General features: G+C 42.4%; 3 protein-coding genes across 9 annotated transcripts in view; all 3 read right to left on the reverse strand.

The window, feature by feature from the left end:
• LOC119025863 (caskin-1-like) overlaps positions 1–8530 on the reverse strand; it is a 38993-nt gene extending 30463 nt beyond the window's left edge. For 2 of the 4 annotated variants that reach the window (XM_037109880.1, XM_037109891.1), the window contains exon 1: positions 7782–8530. In XM_037109880.1, the coding sequence (XP_036965775.1) occupies positions 7782–7875 (94 nt within the window). In that variant the 5' untranslated portion in view covers positions 7876–8530. The remainder of the gene's footprint in view (positions 1–7781) is intronic. The other 2 variants (XM_037109896.1, XM_037109875.1) reach the window with 1 other exon arrangement.
• Positions 8531–11173: 2643 nt separating this feature from the next.
• On the reverse strand, positions 11174–18162 carry LOC119027570 (suppressor of cytokine signaling 1-like). 3 transcript variants are annotated; one of them, XM_037112921.1, is made up of 5 exons: positions 17930–18140; positions 15725–16205; positions 14784–15260; positions 12656–12843; positions 11174–12546 (listed from the first exon to the last, which is right to left on the reverse strand). In XM_037112921.1, exons 3-5 carry the CDS (start codon positions 15000–15002, stop codon positions 12222–12224), a joined length of 732 nt encoding a protein of 243 aa, XP_036968816.1. In that variant the 5' UTR covers positions 15003–15260; positions 15725–16205; positions 17930–18140; the 3' UTR covers positions 11174–12221. The 3 variants fall into 3 exon arrangements, with proteins under 3 accessions (XP_036968816.1, XP_036968826.1, XP_036968807.1); XM_037112931.1 differs by lacking the exon at positions 15725–16205 and having other exon boundaries at positions 11174–12540; positions 17930–18162; XM_037112912.1 differs by lacking the exon at positions 15725–16205.
• A 2936-nt stretch (positions 18163–21098) lies between these two features.
• On the reverse strand, positions 21099–25391 carry LOC119027586 (ATP synthase membrane subunit DAPIT, mitochondrial-like). Of its 2 annotated transcripts, none has more exons than XM_037112940.1 (4): positions 25305–25391; positions 25117–25187; positions 21422–21514; positions 21099–21325 (listed from the first exon to the last, which is right to left on the reverse strand). In XM_037112940.1, coding segments are annotated over exons 1-4 (267 nt in total). In that variant the 5' UTR covers positions 25306–25391; the 3' UTR covers positions 21099–21223. The 2 variants fall into 2 exon arrangements, with proteins under 2 accessions (XP_036968835.1, XP_036968841.1); XM_037112946.1 differs by having other exon boundaries at positions 25310–25361.
• Positions 25392–25610: the final 219 nt, after the last annotated feature.

Below are 25610 nucleotides of genomic sequence, written 5' to 3' on the forward strand. Positions count from 1 at the left end.
ATACTTCCCCTGACCTCTTGTCTGCATGGATGGTGAGCTGATAATGACAGAATTTTCATGTCTGTTTCATGTTTGGGCGAACTGCTCCTTTATCCCTGCCACTTTGTGTGCATGTGGATTTCAGACACATGTAATCAGGCCCATGAACAGTATCTTTGTCATTGTGTAGTGATACAAATAAATGCAATCAACCTTTTGTGAAATATGCTCTATTGCATTCATTCACACAGAGTATGTTTGTAGTGTGTTCGGGTGTATAGATGCGTCCATTTTTTTGTGATTACGTGGCTGTTCATGTGTGCGTCCGTTGATCTCGATCTTTGACAGGATCATCAGAAAAAGACGACGACACCAGCCAGCAGGAAGGAGCTCACACTCGCACACAAACAGCACACACACTCCGAAAAAAGGACACAGAAACAGCGGCTTATTTGTCTCTCTCCGCCTTCACTTTTTTTTTTTTTTTTTTTTGGTCAAACCCTCATAATCCCGCAGGCCGTAATCTGTAGCTGCTCCGTAATCTGGGGAAAAGCTTCTCCCTCTCTCTGCAGCTCTATCTGTGCTTCATCCCTTCATCCTGCTCTCACACTCTAATTTTCCCTGTAATTTGCTAAAGAGCGCGTGCTGATTGGTAGTTCTGCTGTTTCTGTTTACACTCCGCAGATGACATCATTCTCCTGCGTGTGTGTTTATGTGTGTATGCGTGCACGTGCAGGTTCCCCCTCATCTATCTTGGATTAAAAATAAGAACCATCCCTCCCCCCCGGCTCCTCTCCGAGGCAGATGAATCAATAAGTGCAGATATCTGTGTCACCATCGGACAGATCACAGAGCCACACGACCCCCCGGCCACAAACTTATGACGGGGGCCTCGACATCCGCAGCGCCCGCAGCTATTCTACTGTCTTCTTCTTAATAGATTATCTTCTTTTGCAACACAAAGTCTGGATCATGTTATTACTTAATAATGCTCCCGTCTGACCCAAAACCATGATGTATATTTAATCAAATACTTGGACGCAGCTGACGTAGGACGGGGCATCGCTCCACCCTCAAACTCTAGATCCTCTGTTTTGTTCCAGAAGCCAAAACAATCACCTCGCAGAACTGTTCTCATCATCAAACTTGCACTTAATTCATTCATAACCCTCTACGTGATGAAATCAGTTACTTAATTGTGCTGCGATTTTAATATTAATGTGTTTTTTGCTTCTCTGACGTGAACTGTTTGCTTAAGATCGTCACCACAGCGTCTCTCTCTGATGGTGTCCTTGGACCAGGGTTCACATTTTTTTTTTTTCTTTTTAATGATAATTTTCAACACTGCGACCGAGCCCCAGGTTACCATGGCAACCCCATCAATGTGCCATTCTCACAGACTGTCAATCAGCTGGCACGGATTACTCTGATATTATTCCGCGGCATCTCGCTCAATCCGCGGAGTTTATCCGACACGAAATCGCGCCGTTTCATCCGAGAGCCTCCGATCTTAACAGAGGGCGCCAACAAGCCCGCTGGGAGAACGAAGGCCGCGACGTAACAGAGCAGATTCTCCAAGAAAAACCTCAGGAGAGGTGAAGTGGAGGTTTTTTCTCAAGGGTTCTCATTACCAGACATGTTCTGGAGTCCGGTTTCCATCACCTCTGACTCGGCCTGTCATCATGCATTTGGGGTTTCGGCGTAACGTGTAGCCTTGAACAAATGCCAGCGCCGACATGACTTTTCTCTTTCTGTTTCAGACGATTGCACACATATGTTACAGTGACTGGACTCAGGGTCACAGTCTGCCAATAGTCCAGGAAGTACATGGCACCTTCATTAAAAGTACAAAATGACAGGTTGTAAAGACAATGTAATAGGAGTTTATTAATTGTAGTTATGAATGTTAATATTGTTGTTAGATTCAACATTAAGCATTCTGATTTAATATTAGCAGTTATATTAAGCATGTCAAGTTTGGATTCAGATACGATTTTTAGGTTAAGCTTTTAACATTTACACTCAAGATTTATATCTTTATCTTTAGGTTTAGCATTTAATATTCAGATTTTACATTTACATGACATTTAACATATTCTTCAACAAATATATGACAAAATTCACATATATGGCTGTTAATCTGGTAGAAAATAAGTTTTAAAACACCAATTTTTTAACCATTGTTTGGGGCTAAATGTGGCTGAATGTTGCACTTAATTTTCGCATACGGCACTTCACAACAAGTCAAGACAATAAACATAAAACTTCTTAACGTAAAACTTCTCCATCTCCATGTTCTAACTTGCTTCTAGAGATCTAATACTAAATGCAAAATATTGTCAAGGCTGCAAGTTTTGGATAAATGTGAAATGTGTATCAAAACAGCTTTATGATGAAGTACTGAAGTCACCAGGATAAAATATTGGTAGTTTACGCTTCTACAAACCTCTGATATGTTCATATTTCTACAAAATATGTCCTGTCACATTCACATTACATGTTTCTGACCTGCCTGTTATATTTGAAGTGATGGAGTTACAATCAACGAGCCTGCCAAGCCAGTGACCACAGTTCAAGACTGTGTTTACGTTCACATTACTGGATATTTTTTCAGGAGACCTCAGAACTCTTTCTGGCCAAAGCAGGTATTTTAAGCCAAAACAATATCTTTTCCTTAACCTAACCTAATCAAATCATAGACACAACACTGTCACAACATGAAACAGAATTCAACCTACAGAAAGTCTCAATGTATCGCTGATGTGCAGAAACACGTTTTCTTCTCCGGATACAAGAAAACATGTTTGTTTGGTACAGACCCCAAAAATGTCGCATCATGATGATTTTAAGTCGTTTCAAAATCAAAATGAAAAACGGGGATGCAAAAAAATGATCATCCCCTCTGATCGTGACACACCGCTCAGTGCTGCTCATTAAAACTCGGCAGTGGTGATTCAGAAAACCGACAGAAGTGCCACAAGTGTTGAATACCACTCTGTACTTTTCCGCACAAAATGGAGAGAATACAAGTTTAAGAAAAAATTTTGTTGTGTGGTTTTGGCAGCACAGTGGGAAGACATAACTAAAGGCTGCAAACAACGATTATTATAATTATATATCAATCTGCCTGTAATTTTCACGATTAAACAGCTGATCAGTAAGTTGATAAAAGGTCAGATAATAAAATAAAAAGTCCAAACTGCAAACACTCTTCATTTACTATCATATCAGCAGATCTTTACATTTATATTAATCAATCATCTAAAAAGTTAGCAATTACATTTTCTCTCAACTGTCTAACTGATTATTGATGGTGTAAACATCTTTGAAGTTTTGTTTCTCATTTTTATTTTGTTCTTACTGCTTTTATACTTTTATTTCTTACTTTTTTATTCTTACTGTTTTTAAATGATCATCACTATCCTCCTTTGCTACTGTGATAGACTTAATGTCTCTGTGGTTGGATAATAATGGATTATCTAATCTTATCTTATCAATCGCTTAATCGTTGCAGCTCCATTTCTGCAGTCAGAGAAACATATCTTTACTTACATTTATTTGATACATTTCCTCTGTACTAGCAGGACTTTGTTGGTTTCCTGGCAATTTAAAGCAATTTTTATGTTTCTCATTGACCAAAATCAAACATGACAATAAACCATCAGCTTCTTCTTATCGTGTAACTTTTCACCTACATTCCTACAGTATAGGAGGAACCACAGATGAATTAATCTTAATGTCCCAGAGTCCAGGCTGACATAGTCACATGACTCATTTTAAACACTGAAACTCCCCTCAGCGTACTTTCTCAGTGTGAAGTTTGGAGGTTATCAACATTTCATGAGCAACACTTGTTGAAAAATAATCTCACTGAAGTGTGCAGCAGCTGCCTGATTTCCCCGAATATTTCTGCCATGTTGCTGCCGGTCTATCACAGTTCTCATGAGCTTAGGTATTGCTGTTTACTTGATCCGGAGAGAATAACAGACCTTTGTACTTTGGTCCATTACGAAATACGATGACTGTGCCAAAAAAAAAAGAAAAAAGAAAGGTCGGTGTTAGTGCACTTCCTTGATCGCTGATAAGGGCAGATACATTGTTTAAATTACTTTGTGCCCATTTCAGTTTCTTGCAACAACACAAAAGAGATACAATTATGATAGGGATGATCTTATATCTCCAAGATAAAAAGCTTTATTGCAGCTGTGCCAAAGATAAAGAAACCATTACCAAAGGGTTCAGCAATGCGTCTCACTGTGCAGAGGCAGGCGCTGGATTTTAATGTCCGTTCATCCGACTGTGCTAGAGACTCGACATCTCTCTGTCTGAACTTATTGATAAAAAAACAACTTTTGAGCCAAAACACTGGCAGAGGATTTCTTGACTTTGCGCAGACGGCGAGGGCAGCAAGACTATAAAACGAAAGGATAAGTCTGGTGATTTATACTGTTAGAAAAATCCCCAAAGAGAAAGAATGAATTAAAGTATTGTCTGAGCAGCCAAAAGCCTGATTTAGTGTGGCTTATTAAATGAGATAAAATTAAATCACTTGTACCGTCTGAACGTCCAAAATATGTTCAACCCACAGTAAATAAAGAAAAGGCAGCCAGAGACAGAGGAAGTCACAGCTCCATGCCAAGAATTAGTCGGGGCTGCTGTTAAATGGCAAGTTATCGACAGTTTATGTGTGGATTAAACAAGCGACATGTGATGTGTTAATGAAGCCCTCTTCACACAAATCAAGAAAAGCCCACTGACACCCACTCACATCTGGACTTGCCTTCAGTAAGGAAGGGAACTGGTGTTCATTTCCAGGTCAGATGACTGTCAATGAAAAATGAGTGCGTACATGCAGCTTTTTCAAGCGTGGGTAAACCTGCAACAGATGGGCAAATAACTACTTTTCTAATCTTCATAGATTATATTCTGATTTGATTTTTGTTTTTTTTTCTGGAGCTGATGATGGAAGCAGCTCATGAGCGAGACATCTCGCTTCTCTCTCTTCTCTGTTGCACATGCAGGTACAGATCACGTTACTTTTTTAAATACTTATAGTTCAGTTCTCTTTGAAGATCAGCACTGACCGAAAACCAGTCCAACTCCAATGCGCCTCATAGAATCAAGGGGAGAAAATTAGCGTGTCCACTCGAGTGTTGGGCTTTTTTTTATCACGGCCGATCGGAGCTGGAGCCGATAAACATCCGTGACTACAGCGGAGTCAAATGACGGGGAGTGGATTCCGATTGTACACACACACGAAAGACGAAAGCCTACTGTTAGTGGGCGTTAGTGGGTTTCTTGTACAGTGTGTCGTGTGTACAGCAATCACTTGTGTTCGATCAGTAACGATGGAAACACGACACCCAGATGAAAAAGCTAATTGCCACCTCTTGGCGTGATACTGAGACGCTGAAATTCCAGATGTTGGCGTGTGCAAACACACAAACCTCGTTCAGTCACGTTGAGTTTAAAGAGAGACTCAAAGACAAACTTGTCTACTGGCAATGCGAAAGGAGCCAGTCATCAATTTTTGCATTTCCGTGCTGATTTTGGTATAAAAGACCAACGAGTCCATAATGACGGGCCAGTCTGTTCTCACTGAATCAAAAACAGCAGCCGGGTCAGTGGGCCCACACTTTACACTTTGATGCTGAAGATGTTCCTCTAGCACAGTGGTATAAAAAGCGAGAAAGTAGGGGGGTGGCTGGGGTCAAGAGTCAAGAGTGATGGGTCTTTAATTTATGTAACGTTAAGTAAGTGAACGTACATGAATTATGTAAACGCTGCTCCAGCTTCATATTTACGCACACGCGAAGGAGAGGTATCGATCTTCTTCTCTGACTCCACGTAGCAACGCAAGTAAGCTCGTTTCCAAAAACGTCCAGCTGCTTTAATTAACGGGGTCCTGCCACCGCCTCACTTCCTTTAATCCGCTGCATCACGACGTGGCATTTTTGACAGAGCAAAAAGCTGCAGCAGCACACTGTTAGTAAAACAAACGCACTCAGGCACATGACTAACGCCTGACGTGTTGAGTGTGTTTTCGTACATGCCTGCCTGTAATTGTGTGTGCTTGAGGTGTGTGTGTGTGTGTGTGTGTGTGTGTGTGATTCTCCAGCAGAGGAACCTGACTTCCTGTTCAATTATTCAAACATAAACCTGAATTCACGCCGTGAGACACACACACACACACACACACACGCCCTCCATAATTCACCCTTTAACCTCCTCCCATCACTTCCTGTCTCTGAATTCAGATTTGGATATTTCCCTCCGTCTGTCCTGCGCTCTCCTACTTTCTCTCTCCCATTCTTACCCTCGTCCTCACCCTCGTGCCCCTCACCCTCTGTCCGCCTCCCCCCTTTTCTCTTTGTCAGTGTGCAGTGGACTGAGCACTCAGAGCTGATCTGTTCTGGCATTTGAGGAGAAGCATTTTTTCTTTTCCATGGCACTGCTGGAATGTTCAGAGACAAACACATGAGAGGAGGAGGAGGAGGAGGACAGAGGAGGAGAAGAGGAGGAGGAGGATGAGAATGAGAATGAGGATGAGGATGAGAATGAGAATGAGAATGAGGAGGGGAGAGGGGACGGTGGGGAGGACCGAAATGTAAGGAGGCGAGAGGATGAGAGAGGAGGAAACATAAGGGAAGACTAGAGGAAAGAAGGAGATATGAATGAGAGACAGGAAATGGGAAGAGGACAGAATAGTAGAGGAGAGGAGACAAGGGAGGAGGAGAGGAGAGAGAAAAGAGGAGAGTGGAGGTTACATGGGGATGGGGAGGTAGAAGAAGGAGAGGAGACGATAGGAGACAGAAGGAAAGGAAAGGAAAAGGAAAGGAAAGGAAATGAGAAGAGGAGACAGAGTAGAATATAATGGTAAAGTAAAGGAGAGGAAAAAAGAGGAGAGGAAGCAAGGGGGGGTGGATGGATTCAGATGGAGGAAGGAGGAGAGGAGATGTATGAGAAAATCAGTGGAAAAGACAGGTAAGGAGGGGAAAAGGAAAACGGAGGAAAGGAGGAGCGATTAGGAGAAGACACATTAAAAGAGAGGCACAGATGAGGAAACATGAGGAGGAGAGGAGAGTCAGTGGAGGGAAATGGAGAGCAGCCCGGTGATGAAATGGTAGAGGAGGAGAGCAGTTCCAGGGCTGTAATTGAAATCTAATTATCACCTCAAGTCCCAGCTGACTCCACGTCAAGCACCCGCACACATCCGAGCGCCACGTATGCGCACGCACGCAAATGTCTGCACGTGTACGATCATCACATTATTACCACTAACATCTGGCGTCTTCACACACCAATAATCCGCCTGTCCCGAGAGCAGTGGAGGACCTTCGTGTACCCTCACCTCTCACGCACACACACACACACACACACGTACATACTGATACACACATCCTCTCTGGTGTACACACCCACACACAGAAATGATCAATGATGGGAGATGGGTGACAGACACCTCTTAATGTCTGATTACACTCGGATGACGGCTGTCACACATGTGCAACGTCATCACTATCACACACCCAACGTCATAACACAAACGCACACATAAATACACTCATGCATGGGCACAACACACTCACACACACACGCACACACACACATGCAAACACAGTGCAGCACCATTTAGGCTAAATGGCATCACATTAGATTTGGCCTGCACTGTCCTGACCTGGTAATGACTGGTGTGTGTGTGTGTGTGTGTGTGTGTGTGTGTGTGTGTGTGTGTGTGTGTGTGTGTGTGTGTGTGTGTGTGTGTGTGTTTGTGTGTGACAGGGGGATGGAGGGATACTGACTGGCTTTCCCTGGCCGAGGTCTCTGTAGAAGCCGCTGAGCTGTCAGCAAGTCCTCGGTCTTGACGGCCTGGAGCAGCTCCTGGTCCTTCCCCATGTCCCCTCCTCCGTCCCGCCTCGGTCCGCTCGGTCCCGCTCTCTTCCTCTGAGCGCCCCTCTCTCCTCCGTTAATCCGCTGCTACATCCTGCCGCCGCTCCGGGCCTCCCTCTGGAGCTGAGGCGCGGAGGGATGGATGCTGCCGGGAGTGGGATGCTCCGGTTCGGCCAGGGGTCCAGCTCAAGTCCCGCTCTCGCTCCCCTCCGCGCGGTGCTACCGACCCACACCGACCACCGACCGACCGCCCGGACCTCGCTCTCCGTCGGGGATGCTCTCCGGCCGCGCAGGAACACACTCGCGACAGATTCCACAGATCCTATCCGCGTGACGATTTCACCGGGTCTACGTGCGTGCCGTGCGTGAAAACGGTGGAGCTCGAGCGCCCTCCTATACGACGGGTCAAATCCGCACCGCCGAAATCTCACGAGCCCTCAATCCGCAGAATAACGCGCGGGTCGCTGATGTTTAACGTGTGACCGCTGTCTCCGCCGGCTCGCGCCAGCTCTAGCGCGCACACACGCACGCTCACACACGCACGCTCACAGCCACATATGACATTACATAAACACGAGCTAGTACTGCGCGCGCCACTCCAGCGGTTGTAATCCCGGTCCGCGTGTTTGCGCGCGTGCGGGCGGACGAGTCAAGAGAGGTCGTTTGACATAATAATGGACTGTGTCGCGTGCGGGAGGCGCACTCTGAGCGCGGGACAGTGGGTCGCGCGGACCCGAGAGACACTCCAGTCAGACTGGATGTGAAATATTCAGACTGACTTAATAAAGCTGGGATCATTCATAAATATCTCGCGCTGCAGCTTCATGTCTAGTGTGTAGTTTTATTTTTATATGTATTCAAATGATTTTGTCTTTGGTTTTATCTCACTCCGTTTAAACCGACACCTTTTTATACAACTAAACCCTCGATTTACACAAGAAAATCCCCAGACTCCCTTTAAAAAATGCCTAATCTTGCGATTTATTGAAAAAGGATAAACTTTATGACCTCTGTGAAATGTTTACTGCAACAGATTCTTACCTATTTTGGCTTTCTTGATAATTCGGCAAATGTTAGACATGAAGATACTTGTTTCTTTGTGTAAAATACATTATTTGCAGTTTTGGTAAATGTCACTTTTAAAATTAAGTCATTAGATTGAAAGAATAAAAAGTAACTTGTTACGTTACTGCGTTATCTACTGAGACAAGTAATGCGTTAGAGCACTTTACAGTTACCAAAAACTACTGTAAAACTGCTTTGTGACTTATGCGCATGTTTTTTTATACTGTGTTGTCCAGAGGGCCTGCAGCTTTCTAATGTATTGACTCTGCCCTCATTTTGTAGCCTTCTTTATGGCCCACAATTGGTAACTCTGCAGCCTAATAATAGCAGTGACAGACGCAATATAACATTTACAGCTCTTTGTTTTTCCAGTAACCTGACAGTGAACTGGGAAAAGGGAAAATCCCTTCATAATGTTGTACAAAGCTGTAGCCATGCTATTTATCATTGTTAGTCTTGCTGTTTGTCAGCCCTGAATATGCACTGCTCGGTATGAGTTAGGGATATTTGGACGTGGGTGCATATATGAAAGTCAAATGAAATGTGTTGCATAATTTTTAGGGACCAAAAAATATTCCCAAAACCCAAAATAAGAATTCAGACACACACAGAATTAACAATCAAGTGAAAAATAAAATGATTTAACTCATTTTGGGTTGTGTAATTGCTCTGTTGGGGTCAAAAGGTGCCACATGAACAAACCAGCCTCACCTCAATATGTGTCACAGTGGTGATGGTTTTACGTCAACACGTTTAAGGTTAATGAGACGGAAGTAATTTGAGGGCAGGGAAAGTGTGTGTGTGTGTGTGTGTGTGTGTCCCTGGTGCAGGGCTAATTTAGACTAAAGGGGCCACTGCCAGTCAGATTTAGGACAGGAAGTGGAGCACATGACAGAAGACTGGTGCTTGATAAAAGAAGAGGAGACTGTCTAATGTGTGTGCATTAGCTGTGCATGTTGACTGGAACAGCAGACAGCCGTCTGTTCAGTTGAGTCAGCTTCATACAGGGCTTGATTAAACCACAAGGCCGGACCAGGGCACCAAAATAAGGCCGTGGGCCCCCGTTCCATCAGGACCGCATGGGGGGCTGATTTGAAAATATGTAGGTACCACTCCAAAGTTGATTTAAGGGGAAACTTAGGCAAAGACACCAAAACTGTTTTTGTACCTGGCTGTAAACATGTTAATTTCTGCTGTAAAGTTGGGCATTTTAACATGTGCTCTGACAGGGACTGACTCGCTTTTGGAGCCAGTCTCAAGTGGCCATTAAAGGTTTTGCAGTTTTTGGTACTTTGACAATACAGTGGCCATTTTCTCCTTGACGTCAAAAAGCTTGAATGTTGAGATAACGGTATGCCATATTTCAAGATAGAACAACGTATTTGATAAACCCAGTAGCTAACGTTAGCATTCAGTTTGATTAAATCAAGCGCATTTCACTTCAGCGCTTTAACACGTGTCCAAGATGTGCAGTCATAATTTAGAATTAATTAATAACTTACCAATTGTTTTGTCGGACACTATCAACTAGTAAGATTAGCTAACAAATGGTTGAAAGCTAACGGTCATCAAATATGTTGATTTATCCTGAAATGTGATTTTCACTATCTGTTGTCTTCTCAGTTGCTGAGCAATCAGGAAGAGGTGAAATGATAATTTGTTAGACTTTCTTTTTTTTTTATATGACTTTAAATCCTTGAACGCAGCAGCATGACTTCTGAGCTTACTGTGATGTCAGAGGATAATGGCCGCCATGTCAATATCATCTGCTGGCCTGTTTTCTCAGCTGCTTGGTCAAAACAAAAACTTGACTTTTACCCCAGATACTTGGACGCTGTTCATCTCCAGTGTGAAAGTAAAAGCCAGCATATGTTTTCACAATATCGTGATGTCACAGGGAATCTGAGGTTTGATTTTTTTGGGATTTAAAATGTCATCACTATGTTATTTTTATCCTATTAGACAATGTCATGGCTATAAAAATGAACTGTTGAGTGACGATCACAGACCTTTGACCACTCAAATGTAATCAGTTCATCCGTGAGTCCAAGTGGATGTTTGTGCCAAATGGATCTCGTGTTCACTAGAATGGAACGCCATGAGGTCACAGCGACCGTAACCTTTGACCTTTCAAAGACATCATCTGCTCCGTTCATCCTTGAGACCCAGTGGGGGGGCCTTTATGATCCCTTGTGCCCACTTTGACTTGTCAGTGGTTCAACCATGAGTTCACACAATGTTATATTTTATAAACTAAAATGTTTTAATTTATTCAAGATTAACATAGTTTCGCAAGGCATCACATCATCAGTTTGTTGTTCACAGGACTGAAGACAGTAACAACAGATATGAAATCATTTCAAGTGTTGATGAAAAGTTAAAACTGCATTAATTAATATTGTATCATATCACCAGTGAATCAGATCACTACATGAAATGTGAAAAGTATCGCTCCTTTGGAGGAAAGCACAGAGAAAAAACAGAACAAAAACAAAAAACAAATAAATAAGCTGGTGACTACAGAGGCTGAGAGTGGTTGTGGTTATATCAGGCTTAAAAGGATTTCTCATTATAATTACTTGATGAAAACAAAAGGTCATTTTTATTGTGATACCTTCTTCCAAAATGGGCTCCTTCATTTTATCCACAACTTATCTCAAGAAGAACAACCTCTCGCTTTCTCGTGAACATGAGGCCTTCGTCCCATTATCCGGAGAAGATGACCTATTGTGTTCTCCAGATAATGAGATAATGAACCCATTATAACCAGAAAACTGCGCTTTTGTCCTGAGATAACAAGATAATTGCCTCACGAGCTATAATCCTTAACTAGATCAAAAACATTGTTGCAAACATGGCGACTTCTGGCTGCCTTTCAACACAAAGTAAAACAAGAGAGAGCATCACACTTCCGTTGATGTGGCCAGAAGGAACTGACACCAACACTTTAGCCGACATTACAAGCTGATGATGTGTGAATTTCCTTTGACATTCTTCTGCTCTCGAGTGGTCAATCATCAATTAATGCAGCTTTAAAGAGCAGCAAACGTTTACACCTTTATGGACGGTACAAACTAATACATCACGGAGGCAGTGGTGCAGCACTTCCACAGGATCTGATAAAAACATTTCCTATAAATGTTGAGAATAAATGCGGATTTGAAAACTTGTACCATTTTGAAAATGTGTGCAAATAAACATCTTGCAGATCAAATACTCTGTATCTGTTACACGTAATAAAAAAACAAAACAACGAAACAATACCTTCACACGGTCCACACGCTTGTCTATATACAATGAGGGTACGCGTGAACATAGTCTTTGATTTGATTGCTGAGTCCAGGTAAGGTGCTTGTTTTTTCCGCTCCGTACGCTCGCACGAGAGCCCTCCTGCACATCTGCTTCAGGTGCTCCGGACGCTGCCTGCGATATGGCGCTGTCAGCTTGCAGGACGAGCCGGTGTAAAACGTGAGCAGAGCGAAGAGTGAGGGAAAAGTCCTGTGGCTGCCGTACAGGCTGAAGAGCAGGTTGTTCAGCTGCACACGAACGCTGGTCGGGCCGTCGTCGCTCTGGTAGCTCAGAGTGAAGAAGACGTCCGGCTGACCGCTGTCTCTGCACGAACAGCAGCACACTGTCACTTTGCACACACACTCACTGGATCTCATGCTTCTGCATAACATTTCACAACAAAACAAAACTATCTCTGGCAGTGGGAGCTTACCTGATGAGGAAGGTGCCCAGTGGTGCGATGGAGAGTATTTCATGTGCCTCCTCCATCGTCATCGATCCCCAGTAGTAACCACTTTGCTGGAGCTGCAGGTAAGTGTGCCTGACTAGTTTGTACTCCGCCGCGCTGCTGAATGGACGGAGGTGTGTGGGCAAGCTGTCGGCATCAGCGCCGGTCACTGGCTACAGCAGAGACGGAATTAAAACATAATGATCAGTCCACATGTAGAGAGGACACACACACACACACACAGACTGATATGAGATGTGAGACACTTGTTGAAACAGACAGATTCGTGCTTGATGTTTTCATCATGGCGGCACCTCGATCCCCTTCACTTTTCTGACAACCCCATGTGTTGATATGAGCGTGCTGTGGACATGCTACTGTTTTGTCTTTGAGGATATCAGAGGAGAAAGTTGCAGCCGGTCAGATTTGGAGTGCCTGGGCCCACCGCTGCCTCCGCTCTGCTCTCGTTTGGTTTGGACCCGGCCAGCGTCAGCTTACCCACACTTTGTTTGACTTTGGTTTTGTTTTTTCACAATACAACGCCTCGCACCACTCACATTTACACCACTGAACTGCTGATATCACTGACCGACACATTCCACATCTGCAGCGTCGCGGCCTAGCAGCTGGGTTTTGACACCAGCGAGTGTGAAATGATGCACGGGAGCTTGACTTTGGTCACGGCGAGCACGAGAAGCTACTCTGTATATTTACTCCCTTGTTAACCTCTTCCTCTGCTCTGCCCACATTCACCATCACATTCTGCCACTTGCGTTATCTCTCTCAATCAACCACAGGATTACAATGAACATCCTTAAAGTAGCAGTGTGACTCAAAATATCAGAAAGATGTTGCTGATGCGCCTGCACACCTTTGTGGTTGCTACTGACGATTCTCCGACCGATCGGCGGTCTGCAGTCACCTTTGAGTATCACTCCGCTCGCTTGACACTCCCTGACTGAGGTAATACCGACCCAAAGTACTGTCACCGATTTATACAGAAATAAAAGAAATAATTTAATCAAGTCATACCATGCAGTGGAAAATTAGTTTCTGGGGTAATTTAAAGCCTGATGTGAACACCTGCAGTCATAATTCAGGGCTGAGAAAAGTGTTAAAACATAATCTCGGGAGTGAATCATTTTCTTCCTTTCTCTTTGTAGCAAAGATAAAAAAGTAGAATAAGGAATCCTGAAAGAACCTCTGTGAATAAATCCAGCTGACCACAAAGACTTTAAATAACAATTAAAATACTGATTTTTCCAACAGGCACTTTTGCAACATTAACAAATGCTTAAGATCATTTCATATAAACTATTTTATTCTTCTGGTTTTAAAGTTTACGAGGCAACTATCAAATATCAGTTTTTTGACGTTTAATCTGATTTAATGTTTGGGGAAAATCACGTTATCATTTTGATCAACAACGCCTGTTGCACATGTTTATTCATTTATGATGATATTTGTATTAAAAGTTGGCATTAAACATTCTTCTTCCTGTTGGTGCTGTTGTTATAAGTAGTTTGGCTGGAACAAAAACCTCCGTCAGCTCAGTGTGGAAAGTCTGTTTTCTATCACTGATAAAGTCTTCAAGTCATCTCATAACCATGTCCTTTTTAAAATGTTCCAAATATTCAGCAAGTTTTTTTTTTTTAAAAATAGACTGAAAGTAAGTCACCCAACACATTTACTGAAGTGCTCTACTTAAGTGCAATTTTAGTACTTTCTTAAGATGAAACAATGTAATAATACTTTTTAAAATGCCCTACATTTTATATGCATGTGTTACAAACACACAAATGCATCAATAATCATAATAAAATTATGTATTTTGTTTCATTTATTCTGAAATGGGTCATACTGCATAATGAGTACTTTCACTTTCAGTGTGTTAAGTTTATCTGATGCTGACACTTCTGACACTTTTCCCTGCAACAGAGAACATTTACGCTGCGTACTTCCTCCAACAGCGGGTCTAACATTAAAGAATAAAATCCTGGGTTTTGATCTCGGACTATCTTTTTCCAGCCACCTTCCTATTGCTATAAAATCAACATCAGAAGTCAATAACATCCACAATCTGTTCTTCACAATGAGCGAACCGTGTACTCACCCGGCGCCAGGATTCAGGCTCATCTTCTAAGTTGAGTTTGTTCCAGAACAGTAAATCCAGCCGGCTCTTCGTCGGCTCTTTGCTCTCTGGGTTAACTCTCTTTGGTCGCTGTGTTCGTTCAGGTTCTGCAGGTTCTTCTGGGCTTTGGTTCTGTGTCTCAGCTGCACCGTTCTGTTTCTGGCTCTGAACTACTGTTCGATCAAGATTGTCTCTGACCATCCTACAAAGGAGAATCCTCCTCTTGATCGTCGGTTGCACCACTTCCTCCTTCTTTCTCTGGGAGATCCTCCATCGTTGACTTCTTTCCGGTCGCTTATCTGCTGCTCGGTCCTCTTCGAGACTCCATGTTGCTTCAACAACAGCTTCAGATTTCAATCAGGACTTAATTACATCACCACAATGCACTGGGAGGAAGCAGAGGCCGGGTGTCTGCTGTCAAATGTCCCCGAGGTGCTGTCACTGACTGATCTGATGATGCTGAAACACAGAAAGGTAAACACAGTTACAGTCCAAGCTTTGGATTCCAGTAAGCTGCGTTCCACATCATCATTAACCAGCTACAGCAGCTGTTTCCGACAGCAGCTTCACTCCAGCCTCATTTGTTTTCCTTTCTTGTGGCGCATGAAGGGACGACATCTCGCATTTCGTAATCCAACCCTGTGTTGTAAAATGTCAAATAAATGAGCTTTTACGAAACCTTTACCATCCATTGTTCACTTAAAGAATCTAAATCCAGCATTCTCTCTGTTTTAGCTCAGCTTTTGGTCTCCACCAACTCCTGAGAACGATCTGGCTCTCTAGACTTTAATCCAGTGATTAGTTAATCTCATAACTTGTACCTTTCACTTCTTTAATTTAATACCAGCTACTTTTACTGAAGCACTATTCATTCGGTTGAGATTCACTTGTATTAATGTGATACTGTGGCACGATATCTTTACTTTTGCTTTTGCTTCTGGCTTTTTTGGGTGCTGCGTTTCATCCAGTCCACAAGTGGCCTCAAGCAGACTTCCTGCAGACCTCACCAATTAAATAACCCACAGTTCATTGCAATACGGATGCAACGTTTTGGTTTCTCCCAGCTGCTGACTGAAAAAAAAACAAAACAAACTTACGATGAATGTTTTAAAAAAAAAAACTTCATGAAAAGGTTACATGATTGACGTATGTCGGAAATAATATTCAATTTCATGGTGAAACACATGTGTGTAGACGTGTCGGCTATAGACAATGAAAATCATCCTTCTATTACTGTTGTCTTCAGTCCTGTCTATCAGCGGCTCATCGCCTTGCAGCGTTGCTCCCTCTCAGACTTAACGTGACGAGCAGGACCGCGTTAGAGTACGTAAGACTGGAGTTGGTCGAGGGCTCAGGAAGCAAGTCCAGAGGCGTGGATGCTTGGATTCAGTCTGAAGTTGTGGGCTGGATGGACAAACACGGAGTTAAGCTGGTGGGGAGTTGCAGATTTGCAACACAATGAATGACCCACTTCACATTATTTTCACTTTGTAATCTGATATGTTTTACTGTTTTTGTTTTCTTATAAAAGTATCAATTACAGCCGCATTAACTCTGCTGTTATAATGTATCCTAAACTCTGTGTGAGTGTTGGCGCCCAGATAAGGATAATCAGATGTCACGTGACTGCCAATAAAAAAACCACAACTCACTGTGTCACTGGGAAAGGGCGGATGTAACATGTTTAATAACAGAGCCATACTTTCACTTTCTTCCAGCCCAACGAGACCATACAGAAAAATCTCTCCATTGTTCCTCATGATGAACTCTGATTAAACTGTTAGTATGCACGCGCCGTAGTGGCATCTATTCAAAAAGCTGCTCTCCACATCCTTCAAAATAAGAGATGAAAGCAGCCGATTTTTTTTTTTACAGATGGAAAAAACTTGACAAGAAGGTCCCAAAAAAAATAATCAGAGGTTATATGCAGGAGTTCGCATGGAGAGTCGTCTCTGTTTTCAAATAACTTTTAACATGCGATAAATCACTGAGGTCTCACGCTTTATGTGCCGTAATAATCATAAACAAAACTAGAAGAATTTCTTTTTGTCTTTTCCACTTTTTAAGATAAGACTTCATTGATCCCTCGATGGGGAATTGATACGCAAGTCTGTCTTATTTTCATTGTCTGCTTGAATTCTTCTCTGAAACGGTGAAGGATGCACATAAATATCACACTGAGTCACAATTTTGATCAGTTATTTAAAAGACAGACTACTTCAATATTTGACCAGACACTTTACTTTCTGAATCTTGGCCCGAATCACAGAAACCTGATCGATTTCCTCCCCCTGGAGAGACGGAGTGTGGCAAACTGTAATTACAATGTGCAGAGGTTTTTTTTTTATATAACAACAAAACGTTTTCTAGCCTGCTGTCAGAGTCCTGGTCATGATGGAGTGACACAATGACTGTGAGGTTTAACTCTCAGTTTGCATAGTTACACATCTGTGTTTGGTGAACGGTGAATTACCCGCTTTTACAGCTGGCTGTGCTGCAGTGCAGACACAGGGCTTTTTAGTCCTGTAATGCTGGGCCAAGGTGGGCATTTAAACCACGAAACAGAAGCTGAAAGTCGACACTTTTGACCTCAGGGCGAAAATTTCACTTAGGGAAATCACAATAAATACTGCAAGAATGTCCAGATATTAATAGCCTTCAGAAAAAGTGGAAAATTTCACAGATACGTTGCTGTAAAAGTGTTTAAACACTTTACAGACATCTCTAAAAACTCAACATCAGTGAAGCATATTTTGCTCATTATGGATCATGGAAATCTTCTTTTTTTTTTTTTTTTTATAAGGTGATACGCTGATGACACACAAGACTGTATGTTTTCATTTTGAATATTGAGTAGATGTGACAGGGCAGGGTTGTCAAAACTGTCCAAGCCAACAGAAACAACAACAACAACAATAATAATAATGATAATAATAATAATAATAATAATAAGAGGAAAAAAAATAAGATGAAGAAAAAAACTAATTTGTCTGTTTCATAAAGTGACACCGCAAAATTCTGATTAATGAGAGTTTTTGGAGTGTGAATGAGCACAGGCAACTTCAGTTTCTCTCCCAGCTGTAGTTGATGATTAACGACGCATTAATTAAAACACAAATCTTACTTACATGCAGTAAAGAGCCTGTCAGAGGCTTGCGGGGCTCCTGTGAGCGTGAGCTGCCTCCTGGCCGGCGGTCGCAGGTCGTCTTCAGGAGCCTCATCTTTACTTTCGGTTAAGTTGAGTTTCAGTGCAGGAGGAGCAGGAGCAGGAGGAGGAGCCCAAACTGTACTGATCTGTTGTCACCCGCTTCTTCTCCAACGACAGATCCATGTCACTGTCTTTGCGGTGGCACGCACGCGCGCGCCTCTCACACACGCACACGCTGATAGAGAGAGAAAAAAAAATCATGCGAGAGAGGGAGAGAAAAAGAAAAAAAACAACAAAGACACGCCAGTAATGCTCAGGTGTCCGCAGCTCTTTACTTTCGCTTTCACATTTGGGACTAGAGGTTTACGGGAAAGCACGTGATCTGCAAAAAGTGACTGCGCGCTGCAGTGTGAGTGCGCGTGCATGTCTCCTTGGCTCTGTGTGTGTGTGTGTGTGTGTGTGTATGTGTGTGTGTGTGTGTGTGTGTGTGTGTGTACATATATATATTTACCGCACTATTTGAATAAATCACCCTTAATGATTCCAAATGTGATGCACACCCACAGTTACAACAAACATCCAAGTGTGCAAGATTTAAAGGCTCGTTGTTGTGCATTTTTGTAAAACTTTTTTTTTTTTTTTCATCTTTTGTATCTGGTCAGCAGGTTTGAGCCGGTGACACAGAAACACTTGTCAGACTGAATGTGAAACGGTAAGTGATGGGAACTTGTATGAACATGTTGTGTAATTGTGCAGCAGCTTCCTCATGTTTGCGCTGAGATCCAAAGACTAAAGTTGCATTTTATTTTGTGTATGATCACTGCAACGACAACACGTTTGTCCATCGCTTTACTTCTCTCACTGTAGCCGTGGTCATTTCTTTTTCTGGCATATTTTTTACATTAGCGTGGACCAAACCCAATGAGCAATACTCCCCTGTGTAAACATTTTATTTGTACTCAAGTTAAAGCAAACTCTCGCCAAAAAGCAACCTAGGCTTTATTTGTGAATGTACCCGAGTTAAACCTCTGTGTAAATGGATACTTACGACGAAAGAGGCACTTTTAAGATTTACCGTATTTTTGTTTTCAATAGGAGTGCTACGGGCACTTTTACTCTAGCATCAAAATCGCTATTTTTAAAAGAAGGCTCAACACAACATGAAACTTTGCTCGCAGTATCACCAGGGTCTCTACACATGAACACCAGCATTAAGAACATTGTTTGTGTACACAGAGTTTACTAATGAGAGTTTTTGAACAACTCACACAAGCATTAGCTTGTTCCGCTAGGCGCCATCCTGCTAGTGGAGAAGTGTCGATATCCGAATGCGATGTAACCTGGAGGACAGTAAAGGTGGACTGCTTCTAAAGTTCCATATAAATGTGCGGATAATTAGTTGTTTTGTCGTTAGCGAAAAACAATTTTGACCTTGAAGTTGAAAAAGGAGCCTCATATTAGAAGCAATACTAAAATAAAAAGCCGCAAAAGTCACCGGAAGACAGCAGCGGTCCATCTTAACTGCCCTCCATGTTACGTTGCATTCTGAGATTGATACTTCTTGGCTGCCATAACGACGGCTAGTGGAACAAGCTAATGCTAACGTGAGTTGTTCAAAAACTTTAATTTCAGAAAACTCTGTGTACACAAACAATGTTCTCACCGCTCGTGTTCATGTGTAGAGACCCTGGTGATACTACGAGCAAAGTTTCATGTTGTGTCGAGCCTTTTTATTGTTTTAAAAATAGCGATGTTGATGCTAGCTTAAAGTTGCCCCAAACACTCCCATTCAAAATGAGTTTGCCCCAAAAACGAAACTATGGTAAATCTTAAAAGTGCCTCTTTTGTCGTAATTATGCTTTTACACGAAGATTTGACTCATATACATTCACAAAAAAACAAATAAAAAAAACCCCCCTAGGTTTTGCTTTCAGTACAAGTTGCTCAAATTAGCGCTTGAGTAAATGTACTGCATGCCACCTGACTGAGTAATCCTGCTTGGCGCAGCACCCCCGCTGGACCAGGTGTGTACGAAAACCAAAGCCCACATCTGGTCCACCGTCCTATGAGTGCTTATCACTGGCATGCGACATCTCTGTTACATGTTCTTATAATTACGTGTACATCATCTATTCAGTCAGTAGTCTCAGCTTCCTTCTCTAACTAGATTTGTCTGTAGGGTAGCTTTGCTGTAGATCAGTTCCTTTCAGTGCGACATGATTGTTCCACCACTTATGAAACAGTAACTTTAATCTGATGAATGTTATCGTAGTTTAGATGAGGGCATACTCTCTGCCTGCACACAACTACTCTGCCTAAATAGAAACCATGAGACAATTATCTTTACAAACTGAGCTCCAAACTGAAAAAAAAGCAACTCCTGGCCTATTTATTTGTTTTTATGTTTTAGCCAGCTTGTGGTTTGAAAACACAGATAACTGCATGGTTAAATGAAAGAACATTAAATGCGCGAGACCTCAAGAGTTTTTTGGGATGCAAACCATCTTTTGGCTCATAGGAAAAGGTGCAGAAACCACAGGTGCGTCGACAAACACGTGCTGCACAACAAGAAAAGGTATGAATCAAATTAGTTTTTAAAAGCTCGGGCATGATCTTGGTTGCATTAATCTTGAAGAACTCTCTTTTTTTTTTTACTGCTGTGCTGTGGTGACAAATTGTTTTGAAAACCCATTTTCTTTGCAGAAGACGCCTTGAAAGCCAGAGGCTGAGCACTGTCGATCAAAACCTACAGAAAACCAAACCCAGTCTCAGTAATCCCTTTGTTCGTCTACTCCTACTCATGCAACAAGTCTTGAGACATGATGCAGTGTTTTTTGTGTGTGTGTGTGTGTGTGTGTGTGTGTGTGTGTGTGTGTGTGTGTGTGTGTGTGATAAGACTAATTCTCCCAAAAAGAAATCAAGAAAAATGTATAAAACATTTACTGGAGATAAGTACGGGTGGTTGAATAGTTTATAAAAACAAGTGAAATAACACAACTGTGTTTAGTTTTGGTTTCATCAGCAGCAGACAGACACCTTGTGGGGAACAACTTCACTGCACACACACACACACATACACACTCTCCCTGATTCCATGGTAACCAGTGTGACTACCCACAAAACCACTTAACAATGATCAGACAGAAGCATCGAGCACTTGCATGGCATTTATTAAGAAAGTACAGGCTTATACTCCCTCACACACGGAGGTGGTAGTTCACCATCATAAATAATGCTTTGTGAGCATGAACATCACTATGCTGAGGTTGGGTTCTCAGGCCGTGGGGCTCGGAGCCTGATTTTCCTTTTTGTTTCGTTTGTGCATCAAGTAGGCTGCTGCTACTGCAGCGAGGAGCCCATAGGAAGCCAGGACACTCTGTAAAGACAGCGGAGAAGGACACATGTGACACGTGTATATACAATTCATATTCTATGGAGCCTGCGCGTGCATGCATGCGTGTGTCTTATGTACATTTCGGCGGCCCTGTATGGTGTAGCTATTAAGGTATTTCCTCCAACCCTTCAGTTCTGTAGAAGCTGGAGGCTCGATGCCAAACAGCTGCCTCTGAAACACAAAGAAACCACACACACACATACACACAGTTATAAGAGGAAGCACTGTAGTCAGAACATATAGCATTTCCCATTTTGACAGGATATTAATACGTATCAAAATGTAGGAGGAGGGGGTTTTAGGATTTTACAGATGAAGTCATGTGTCCCATTTTATAAACAGTTCAATGTTCACGGCAGGTGATTTCTATCAGACACCAAACAAGTCAAAAAGAAAGTTTATTTAAAAATAAGGCCAATAAGTGAGGTCCGGGCGGCCGTTACTCAGGAGGTGGAGCGTGCGGATGTTTGCGTGAAAGTGTGAATGAAAGACAAATGATGTGGAGCTCCGTCTGTGTGCAAGTTGTGTGCGAAATGGTATGAGAGCAATGTCAAGTCAAAACGAATGTGAAACCTTTAATGACGGGAACAGCTTCATCAATCACCATCAACCACAGCCTGATTATCTAGTGAGTCTCATTCTAGTCGTGATGAAGCCTGATTCTCTACTCGCACACAAACTAAATTTAACAACTGTGTGACAAGTGCAAATTCTTTAGAAACGTCAGTCACAGTTGACAACAAAACTCCCTAAAAAAATGCCAAGAGGAATACTTTGGCATGTTGAAATGGGTGGTTTGATGAGTGTCGTGACGAGGCAGAGCAGGGATGACAAACTGGTTTATGGTCATGAAAGTCACATTCGGCACATCGTTTGAGTCGGATTAAACTGAATTATTCATCAGCCGCAACGCCAGCTAATTATCTGGACTCCCTGGCAGCGCAGAGCTCACTCTCCACAGCCACGAGTGTCATGAGACCGTGTGATCAAAGCTTTAAGCTGAAATTCCCTTTAGTTAAAAGATTTAGAAGTTTTTCTTTTAATGCGTTTTCTGATATTATTCAAAAAAAAAATCTAAATTCTCCAACATCAGCATCAGCAGAAATACACGAAAGCCAGGCTTCTTTTTTAATGATTGCGTCTGAAGCTTATGCCTTTTTTTTTTTTTTTTTAAGGGTCAGGGTTACTTGATTGTCTGCCGTCTGAGAAACCTGTCTCGGATGAAAGGATAAGTTCATCCAAAAATGAAAATTCTGTCATCATCTACTCAACCACACGCTGCCAGAAAGTCGGATGAAATTACTTCGTCCACGAAAACAGTTTCTGGAGCTTCACAGCAAAACTTTGTTGCAGCATTCTCCTCAACAACTAGGTTTGTTAATCTATTAAAAAAAAAAGTTTAAACTGCACTTTTTCATGCTTCACAACATGGTATCTATCTGACTATTTCACCCTGCTCCTAGTCTTTGCGCTGAGCTTAGAAAAAGCAAACATTCACCTGGCAGTGGCTTCATATTCATAGGAACTGACATTCAGGGAGAACACTTAAATACTTTATTGCAGTGTTAGTAAGAAGTGATCACACTCCCATGTTTGACCAGTAAATATGAAGCTACAGCCAAGAAACAGTCGCTAAACTCGGCGAATAATCTGCCAATGAACACATCTAAAAAGGTCACAAATATACATGTTACATCTTGCTTGTTAAATCCACACCCAAAACAAAAACAACACAGCACAATGAAAGCACAACAGTTGTGGTTTAACAGAAAGCTACGTGTTGAGCCATTTTCCCTATACTTCCAGTCTTCTACATGCTAAGCTAAGCTAACCCTCCCCAGGCTCATGCTATATACTCACACAGACATGAGAGCAAGATCAATCTTTTTATCTATTTTTTGTGTGTGAAGGTGTGTTTCTATACATCTCACGTTATTCCTTTTTTAAAAAAGCACCTTAAATAAACGTAGTCGGACACTTGCCATCTTCTCACAGCGTCTCTTTTAATTCAAATGCGACACATTCCTAGTCATCTGGAACATCAGATTCACAGTCCATCTGCAGAATATAATGATTCATGTGAAAAGAAAAAGTAATTTCCATTATGAACATTCGCCTCACATGAAGTGTGCCGGGGGGGGCAGAGTGCTGACGAGGCCGCTCGGCTCACGGATGCCGAGCAGAGAGAGCAAATGCTTTGGAATGGAGCACGATGGATGAGCAAAAGGAGAAAATCAATACTGCAGTTGTGCTCTTGCTGTTTTTACTAAGATTTGAATCAAGAAAAGTTTGTCAATCCATGTCGGCCTCGAGCCACTGACCGCTATACTCAGGGCACGACAATACGTTTAGGTCTGACAAACTGCAACACAAACCGTGATGAACAGCACGGCTGGACAAGCCGACAAGAAAGATGATTCTCTGAAAGTGTGCGACTGCCAAAGCGACACCAGATCCCCTTTCCAGATGAGAAACAAAGAGGACATTCAGACCTGGTGTTTACATCCGCCCCGAGTGATCCGATCCTGACTTGAGAGTTGTAAGGCCCTGTTTAGACCAGGCTTATGATGGGATGTCAGTATATGTGCATCCCTGTGACAAACGCATACAATGTGTTTTCACACCAATAAAGAAATGTCCCCATCAATAAAATTTGCTGGATGGCCGAAAAAGTTAAGGGTTTGTTGTGGAAAGTTTAAAAAAAAGTTTCTCCCGCCTCAAGAACTCACAATTTTAAGCAATTTCTTTAAAGGGAGTCTGGGGATTTTCTCACACTGGCTACAGGGAAGCTGCCTAAATAGGTCACAATTTACTAAGTTTACAGTATATGGATGTAAGAAATGGGAATGTGTGGAGGCATTTATGGAAGCAGCCTGAGCATGTATGTACAGTAAGTCTGTCCATGTGCTGTATGCATGTATACAGAAAGAGAGTTGTACTGTATGCATTTATTTTCTTTTGCCGGTATAGTTTTTTTTTTTTTTTTTATATATATATGTTAACATGTGGTTGTGTTGTTTTTAATGTAGCCTATATGATGCATCAGTACTTTTAAGAAACCACATGTTTACAAAATTTAGATTTAACTGTACTGCAAAAAGGAAAAGAAAAACCCTGTTACAAAGTGTTGGTGTGTTCAGGTGCTTTCTCTGTAGCAGTGCTGTATGCAGGTTGCTTATTCAGTGCGTGGGGGGTATAATTGTAGTGTAACAGTTGTTTTGCAGGGTGTGTGGAAAGTTACTTCCGCTGAACTCCAATGAAATATGCAGATGCCAAAGACCTCATTGTGTTGAAGGACACACCTGGAAAAAATGTGGCTGATTGTTGTTGATGGGGTTGATTTGTGTCAGCCGTTGTAGGTTGATCTTTTTTTAAATAAACAACAGATTTGTAGGCGTGAGCTGCAGGATGTGTTTTGAATGTGCTGACCGCTCTGAGCATGCGCAGAAATCTTGCAGAAACACCTGAGCGGTTAAAAGTCCAGCCCAAGAGGTTTATACATGAAATAACGGGAATTAAGCCTGATGTGAATAATGTGCCACATGCGCACTTAAATAAATGACCTCCCCCCCAAAACAAAATACACGACAGAGGATTTTAGAGTGAAACATGGCAACATATGAGCGTTTGTTTGGGAACAATACAAAATACCTCAAAGCCTAAAGTCACTGCATTTCATATTCCTTCATTTTGAACTGTCAACTGGCGCCTTTATGTGTCTTTTTTCCCTTTAAATAAATAGACATTTGACGGATAAAGTCCCCTGTCCTTACCTTCACCTCCGTTATGAGATGACCGAAGCTGGTGAGGGGGATCCGCGTTTTGACAGGACTCACCGGCATCACTGGAGACAGTTTGAATGAAAAAGATCAGTTAAACGTTTCTTCCTGTCTCTCACGTTCCCTCCACAGTCTCAGCCTTCACTCGACTTCACATTCAGAGGGTGTCAACTCGTACTTACTGTACCGTTCTGCTGGGTTTGGAGGCAACGGCAGGACACTTACACAATGTTTTCAATGTCTTCCGGGTGCTGTGACGTCTAAGAGCAGCCCGTCCAATCGTGTGTCTCTGTGCAAGGCGCTGGCCAATAGGATGAGGCGTGGTGGGCGGGACTTGGAGGTCGTTGCACAAACGGCAGATCCAAGAGTCTGTCCTTCCTCCATTCAGCCACATGAGGGCGCAAGATGAACGTCGATGACAGAGTGAGTCCACCTGCACACAGGTTGAACTCAAGCAGAACATTTAACATTGAAAACTTCAGACCAGC

Source organism: Acanthopagrus latus, chromosome 1 (genome assembly GCF_904848185.1).
Source record: "Acanthopagrus latus isolate v.2019 chromosome 1, fAcaLat1.1, whole genome shotgun sequence".
Classification (NCBI taxonomy): domain Eukaryota; kingdom Metazoa; phylum Chordata; class Actinopteri; order Spariformes; family Sparidae; genus Acanthopagrus; species Acanthopagrus latus.